Source organism: Podarcis liolepis (assembly GCF_965112155.1).
Source record: "Podarcis liolepis genome assembly, chromosome: 2".
Lineage (NCBI taxonomy): Eukaryota > Metazoa > Chordata > Lepidosauria > Squamata > Lacertidae > Podarcis > Podarcis liolepis.
The window spans coordinates 32,031,418-32,039,824 of NC_139555.1; the positions used below are offsets into that span (position 1 = coordinate 32,031,418).

At 43.7% G+C, this 8,407-nt stretch overlaps 1 protein-coding gene across 1 annotated transcript in view; it reads right to left on the reverse strand.

Moving 5' to 3' along the window:
- DUS1L (dihydrouridine synthase 1 like) overlaps positions 1–8,162 on the reverse strand; it is an 11,836-nt gene extending 3,674 nt beyond the window's left edge. The window contains exons 1-7 of the mRNA XM_083490968.1: positions 8,010–8,162; positions 5,938–6,184; positions 4,961–5,069; positions 4,155–4,205; positions 1,571–1,683; positions 704–786; positions 300–478 (exon numbers count right to left, since the gene is read on the reverse strand). Coding sequence (XP_083347094.1) covers positions 300–478; positions 704–786; positions 1,571–1,683; positions 4,155–4,205; positions 4,961–5,069; positions 5,938–6,174 — 772 coding nt within the window. The 5' untranslated portion in view covers positions 6,175–6,184; positions 8,010–8,162. The remainder of the gene's footprint in view (positions 1–299; positions 479–703; positions 787–1,570; positions 1,684–4,154; positions 4,206–4,960; positions 5,070–5,937; positions 6,185–8,009) is intronic.
- Positions 8,163–8,407: the final 245 nt, after the last annotated feature.

The following is an 8,407-nucleotide window of genomic DNA, read 5'->3' on the forward strand; positions in this document are numbered from 1 at the left end:
ACCCTTTTATCATCCATTTGCTGTGCCCAGTTTTGCACATAAAAATTTGCTTCCTCCATTTATTAAATTAACCTTATTATTTTTCCAGGTAAGTATCCTAACTGTTAACCAAGGTCAGCCTTATTCTAATGAATGATTGGCCTCTCTACTGAAACTTCTGAGATTTACTCTAGCTAAGTAAGCTTCATGAATTCCAAACTGCTTACATTAATGTTCACAAGCGGCATAAAAAACAACAACAGCAGCAACAGCAGCAGCACATAACCATATTTGGAGCAAGATTACTCAGTATCCTTTGAATCTGGGCTGTGTTATAAAATATCTAAACAGACTTATTACACAATTATCCAGGAGGAGGAGCTCTCTCTTCCTACCTGCGCTCATGACACCTTGAACTCCTGTCTTCTGAATGCACTGTTCCACATCACTGAGGTACTGAATGTTTCCATTTGCAAACACAGGGATGTTTACAGCCTTTCTATGACAGCAGACAGAAACGCAAAAGCAACAATCAAATAAATGCACAAGTAAAGCTAAAACAGAAAGCAAACTCAAGAGCATCTGGAAACAAAGCACATTTTAATGCTGTTAAAGCAACATGCATAATACCCCTCCCCTCAGATGTATGTATCTCACCCCACAGCCAAAGGTTTAGGTTAGGAAAACTGCCTCCCCAACACCTTGCAAGCTGTAGTTCCCTTACCTCACGGCCTGTATGTGCTCCCAGGAGGCCACGCCAGCAAGAGGCCCCTTCTGTTCTTTTGTGCGACCGTGGACAGTCAGCAGCTGGAACAGAGTTGTATTTGTTTTTCAATGCAGGTAAGACAAACACATAGCTTTGGTACATTTGCTTTGCTGCAGCATATGAAATATGGTAGGATTCCTTGCTTCCAGTATATCACATGTTGGCTTGGGATTCTGATTTATGGGGAATCCTCCCAGTTCAGCTATATTATCTATGGTCACCAGGGCCGTGTCTTTATAAATCATACATAGAGCTCATCTTGTAAGCCTTATCCCGGATTAATTTGAATCAATAATGAAACTTTGATAGGGGACTACAGCTTCTTCTAAATACACAGTTAGAGCAAGAGCACTGTTGGGAATCTCTCCTGCTCGTTTCCATTTTGATCGTTCAGCAATCTTCTCTTTTCTAATATGTTACTGGCTCTTTTCACAGGAGAAAACAGTATGTCTCCAGCTGGTTGAAAAACAACAACCAAAGTCAGGAAAGCTGGGCAGGGTTCGACTAATGAGTACTGTCAGTGGAAGCCCGTGCAAGGACTTCCCCTTGTGCAATGGGGCTTCTCCCCCTCCCCCAGAAATTGGCTTTGAGGAGGGGGCAAAATCCAGGAAGAAGGGGGTTCATTCTGTCTGGCAATCTGAAATACTTGCCTTGATAGAACCACCAACATAATGTGACATTGGATCCCTCCCTGAATTTTTATTTCTAAAAATACTTTGACTTTTGACTTATTTTAAAAAAATCAATCACTGAGTTACTGTATATATCTGTTTGAATGAAGAATATTAGAGCCTTGCAACGAAACAGGAACAGCCAGCTTCTTACTTGACAACCAGCCTCCTCCAGCAACTGGGCATATTTCACAGTCTTGCCAATTTCTGGGAAAACACGGATTTTGCATGTGATGGGAACAGAGAGCTTCTCATTAGCCAACACAACTGGAAAACAGACAAAGATAACAATTGTGAAATTGGCTGAAGTCAAAAGATCATGGGCTGTATCCAACGGTTGTGAAAGAAGGTGGCAAGCGCATGCAACCTCCCCACTACTAGTCAAAGAGATTATTCAGAGGGACAGCTTGCGCTGTGTGACACAGAACTGTATCTGAAGGGTAGGGTGGAAGGGCCTAAAATGGGGTGGATGAAATTTGCACACAGTGCAGTTCTGCTGGCACAAGATTGCTCCACCGCATTTAGGACACTTCCTTCTCTTGCACTGCAGTACTGTGCAACACATCCCAACACTGTTCAGAAGCTTTGGGGGATATAGGGGCAGGCCAAGGGAAAGTCTGAGATGCAAGTTGTCTTCTCTGGCAGCTTCTAATGCAGCACCCCCTTCCACCCAATGTACTGCTTATACTATATTATCTGCCAGGCATGGGCAGAAGGTAGATGGGACCTACTGGTAGATCTCTTGAGCAATTTGCAGTAGATTCTGATTTGCAGAAGGATTTGCAGCAAGGATTCTGACTCCCAATTGTTTGACAATACTAACCATCCCCTTCCAAATAAGGCTAGTAAAATGACAAGTGCTTGGAGGGAGAACTAGGAGTAACTATATGGAGTAAAAAAACCCCAAAATGGTATTTCCTCAAAGCCACAAAATACTGAACCCTACTATGCATATTTTCCACAGAAGTGTGTTCATACTGCTTAAAGCATCAATTCTTCCTACATATATCTATCCAGACCCTGAAATCTGAGATTCTCTATCAGCTGCCCCCACCAGCAGGTGGTTGGGGGCAAAAGGGCCTTTTCAGGAGTGACTCCCTGGCTATGGAATGCTATCCCTTGATAGGCCTGCCAGGCACTTCCTCCAATATCTTTTCAGCACCAGACAAATATCTTTTCAGCACCAGGAAAATATCTTTTCATTTTCCCAAGCCTTTTAAATGAAGCTGTGGTCTTAATTTTGTTTAGCTATGCGATTTTTATTCTCTGCTCTCTCTGATTTTAATCTGCTGTAGTTTTAATGCTTTTAAAAATTCTACATTTAATTGCTGATTTCTTTCTTTGTGAGCTGCCCACAGAACTTTGTTATAGGGCAGCTTTTAAATAATATCAGGGGATTCCTTTTCATTTCCCCCCTTCTCAACAGCTTTACTGTCCTTTTTTCACTTCTTTGATACATTAATGAACAATGCACCTCAACTGACCTCTAAAATTGCTGACTCCTTTTTAAATTTAAAAATTAAAGAATGCACACTGTGTATGTATAGTTGTTATATTTACATCCTGTCTTTCCTCCACAAAACTCGTTGTTTTTTTTTTTTTAGTTTCACAACAATCTGCTAAAGTAGATTAAGAGCAACTTGCCATAGACCATCTATTATGCGTCATAACTGATTGGGATTCCCAGGTTCAAGCACAACAGTCAAATGACAATGCTACAGGTTAGACAGGATATTAGAACAAACTAGATTAAGTTGTGTTCCAGCCTGCCAAGCTCAGTTTTGGTTGCTTCAGAGCTTTTTCTGGTCGCCAACTCCTGAAACTGGATTAGGCTTCAGAGTCTGTTCCTGTGTGTGTGTGACAACCTCCCAATAGCAATGTGCTGATAATCCCATTGATAAACAGGTGACAGCTCCATTTACACCTACATGATTATTTTCAGAGCCACTGAACACGAGGTTGCAAATTCCACATTTTATACTCCAAATCATAAGCAGAGACCATGTTTGTGTGCTTCAACACAGCTGCAAATTTGTGAACAGCTGGAAACTTGCAAAAAAATGAGACAGGCTGCAAATAGTATATAATGAACCATCCTATCCTGTGTCAAGGAACAAAATTAATGCCCTGCTTGGTGCATGACAAGTCCTGCAGGATCAGGTTTAAGGTGCTGGTTTTAACCTTCAAAGCCCTATACGGCCTAGGACCCTCGTACCTACAGGACCGCCTCTCCTGGTATGCCCCACAGAGGAACTTAACGGTCTTCAAATAAAAACATCTTGAAGGTCCCAGGGCACAGAGAGGTTAGGCTGGCCTCAACTACAGCCAGGGCTTTTTCGGCTGCGGCTCCGATCTGGTGGAACGCTCTGTCACAAGAGACTAGGGCCCTGCAGGACTTGACATCTTTCCGCAGGGCCTGCAAGACAGAGCTGTTCCACCAGGCCTTTGGTCAGGGCGCAGCCTGACTGCCTCCTTTGGCAATCTTTACAGAACGTTAGTTTATGGTTGCCATCAATTTTGATTTTAATTAATTTTAATTAATTTTGATTTTAATTAATTTAATTAATGTTGTACTATTTTAGTGTTGTTAGCCGCCCTGAGCCCGGCTTCGGCTGGGAAGGGCGGGATATAAATTTAAAAAAATATTATTATTATTATTAGCTCCAAAGACAATCCCTTGCATTTTTTATTTATTCTGCTCTTCTCCTACTCCATTCTCAAGAGCATCATGGACTTACTCATCTTCTGAAGAAGCTTCCATTCCTCCTGCAAGAATGCTCCATAGTGACCTACATACAAACACAAACACAATGAAAAACCACCCATAAAATCACGGCCTAGTAGAGACACATTGATAGGAAAGTTTTTGACATAAAACAGGTAAGTATAGATGAAAACTATAACTGCAGACCCACAGTAATGTTCCTACTTAGGCAGGGAAAGGGAAACATAACATTGTTTTTCAAAATGTATTTAAAAAATAAACATAGTAACAAACTATTATCTCACTCTTTATGCCAGAACTGCAAGGATTTTAAATTTGCAGCAGAGAGTTCTAATTACATTCACATTCTGCTCACACCAACTAGAATTCCTAGAAGCCTGGTCTGTCCTTCCATTACCTGACTACAGAATCTGCTTCCTTTGTTTCCTAAATAGTCTTTTAAATTAGAGAAATATAAGAAGCTTAAATTATAAGGCACCAGCAGGGTGTTACATGAGACAGCACTTAAACTTTATGAGAGGTTTAAAAGGCATATACCATTAAGGTCTGATTCAGAGTCTGCTGCACAAATCAAGCCTGCAACCCTAAACACACTAACTGGATCGTAATTCATGTTCAACGTCTCAGTAAACATGTTTAAGACTGGACTGTAAAGTTTCACAAATTAATCCAGATTAGAATTGCTCAAGAGCATTTAGTAATGCCATGCTATGCACTTTTACTAAGATGCAAATCCTACTGTGTTTAATGGGGCTTCCGCCCATGTAAGTGTGAACAGCATTGCCGTCCAAATTATGTAAGGTTTTGGTTTGCACATACCTCTTTTTGCAATCATTTGAGGACACCCCAAATTCAAGTCAATAGCATCACAGTAATCTTGAGCCAACAAGGCAGCCTGGACAAACACTTCTGGGTCATTGGCACAGAACTGTGAAACAGGCATACAAGCCAAAGAATAAGTGAGAGGCAACTTTAACACCCAACTATGACAATACATTTATAAAACAAAACAACAGCAATTTATTTATACCCCACCCATTTGGCTGGGTTTCCCCAGCCACTCTGGGCAGCTTCCAACAGAATATTAAACAGAATAAAACTTCAAACATTAAAAACTTCCCTAAACAGGGCTGCCTTCAGATGTTTCCTAAAAGTCAGATAGTTGTTTATTTCCTTGACATCTGGTGGGAGGGTGTTCCACAGGATGGGTGCCACCACCGAGAAGGCAGAATCCAGTGGTCCTTGGGAGGGCATCCTTGGGGGCCACAGGAATTTGCAATTTCTTTGTCAATAGACAGAGATGAAGGTGCACCCACAGAGGCCTCCTAACTAAAGCCCCTCCTCTGCTCTTGGTGCTCTGAGAGGGCAAAAAGGAGGCATTCTGGAATGGGGGATCAGGGGAGGCACCAGATCTGCTAGAATCAAAACCTGACACACCCCTAGAACAAGGAACACATGCCAGCCCTGAAGTTGGTGTGATAATCCACTGAGAACAAAGGGAAGGAATTATTTTCTTTTTAAGTCAAGGCGAAGGGGAGGGGAAGACACAGCTCCTGCTTTCTGCCATGAGCACAGCAGGGCTTGGATTGGGCATTCCTTTTGTCTCAACTCTTGCATTCCATGACCCAGAAGGGGAGTTTGGCTTGCTAGACATGCATCTTTTGGCCTTAAGGTTATGGCAATTATTATTCTACAATAGCTGCTGTAACACTATCTATTTTAAAGCTATTTCTTCCAAAAGCCACCATTAAAGGACAGCATAAAAATATAAAGCAAAATTATGTGATAGCTATTACCTGCACAATCAAAGGTCTATCTTCAGGGCACACATCACAATACAAGTTTTCTTTACGGTAATTGGCATCTCTGACAAAGACCTGAGCATGCAGCATAGGGGTATAACACAGCTGGGCTCCATGGCGGCGACTTAACAGTCTCCAAGCCAGTTCACTCTGATCCACCATGGGAGCAACCACAAAACGGGCACCTTTCAGTGTGTTTCTCCAGAACTCAAAGCCCTCAAGTTTGGGCATCTTCCTTTGACTGGAAGAAAACAGAAACAAAAGGTTCTCTAATAGATTCTAGTAAGTAAGCAACAGTTTATATGGCTTTTAGCTTTGTTCCATACACAGCTCTCTGCAGTAAGCATGCTAAAAAATGCACAAAACATTTGGGGAACCCTTCCTCCCCCCCCCGAAAAACCCACACAAAAGAAAACAATGCAAGAAGAATAAATGTTTGTAGAGCCCTGTAATGTGCAATTCAGATACTTGCAAGTCTCTTCTATGTTCTTCTAGGTGATTGTTAGTGAAGAGCAAGAGCAAATAAGAGTTTTTACAGGATTACACAGTATCCCATATTTTGGAATATCTTGCATTTACTACTTGTCTTTTTATATTTTATGATCATCATTTGATGATTCTGTGAACATCAGTGTGAGCTGTCTGGTACTACAGTATTGCAAAAAAAGGATTCATAACATCACAGCAACACTCATTTTGATATTTTTATCTGATCTATTGTAACAATTGCATTACTGTACATTAGCAAGCCAATGCTCAAAAGTGATGTTATATTAAGACACTACTATACAAATAGCACCAATGCAACACTTTCATCTTCTTATCCTTAGATCATTCACGTGGGGAAAGTATTGCAAGAAAAAGGGGCTGTGGACCAAAGCTTCAAGGTAAGTGATAGTCATACCACTCCCTCTGTCCTATGAAGGCTGGGGGTACCCACCTGCTGCCTCACATGTCCAGTCCAGAGCTGACAAGTATGTACATGCCAAAAGTTTGGCCAAACTGTGGCTTAGACAGGCCACAGAGGGACAGCCCGGGACATCCGCCCAAAAAACATCCCACTCTGCCACAGATTCCCTCCGCCTCAGCCTACTATTTTGCTAAGTCCAAAACAGCAGCATTGGGGGGAAGCACAATGGTGGTAAAGGAGCCACCCCAGCTGTCCCTTTGCGGCTCATCTGTCTCTCCCCATCCCTGCTGTTCTGTCACCATGGTGCCAGCATTTAAGTTCCAACTAAACTGCAGTGAGGCACAGAGGGCTGGGATTTTAAGCAGGGGATTGCAAGTACTTTGATTTGCTTAGAGCAAGCAGATTGCTTGGTTTGCCTACTTTGTTGTGATTACGGCTTTATCAACTTGCTTTAAACACTATACCAGAAGCACATTTTGGTGGAGGCAAGGCTATTGTCAGTGTGTCTTAGTCTCTCTCTCTTTTGTCAACTGTTCATTTCAATGCAAGTTGTTTTCATAGAATCATAGAGTTGGAAGAGACCACAAGGGCCATCGAGTCCAACCCCCTGCCAAGCAGTTTTAAACTGCTTTTATTCATCATTTAAACGTGTCTTGTAAACCACTAAGGAGGTCTTACTACAAGCAAGCGGCAAAAAATACAAAGGAATAAATGAAAATGCAAAAAAAAAAAACCCAAAACCCTGCAGTGGAGGCTCCCCCATCCCAACCAGGTAGGTTTGCATGTTCTTAAGGTCAGATAAATAAAAGAAGGAAGAGCAGCTGTTCTATGACGCTAGTAATATACCCCCCCCCACACACACCCTTTGCAATAGAGCAACAGGGGCCGGTTCCGCGCTCCTTTCTAGGCTGGCATTATCCTGGGAGAAAAGGAGCTGCGCTGAAGAAGGCGAGGCACCTGCCGGGCGGAGGACCTTCCGGGGCCATAAGGCTTTTCCTGCCTCTCGGCTCTAAAGCGCGCCCAGCCCAGCGCTGCTCAAACCGGGCGGCCGCCCTCGAGGACTTAGGCCGTGAGCCGCGCCCTCCCGCCTGCCCTCCCGCCCGCCCGAGTACACGGCCCCCTCGCCCGAGCCTTCAGCTCTCTCCCTCTCCGGTACCTGGTTCCTACTGAGGCAGAGCCCCGGGCAGGGCGCTGAGACAGCCGGACGGCGCCTCCGCCATCCCACTCCGACCGGCACAGCGGCGGTGCAACTTCAAACGGGCTCCTTCGGAAACGGAGGCGCGGGCGGAAAGAGGCCGCGAGGAAACCCGGCCCCTCCCGGCCTCCCCCTAGCGGGCAGGTTCGCCCATGCTCGGAAGCGCCTTATGCCAGCTGCGCATTTAAAGCTCTCACAACGACAGCGGGGCGGGCAGCGAGTTAGCAGAATACCCCGGGGCAAAAAACACCAGAGAATTGTTCAACACAAGGAGGTGTGTGGGGGAGAGTTATTGGGTTGTTTTTATTTTGATTTATATATACCTGATGTTAGCCGCCCTGAGCCCGGTCTTGGCTGGG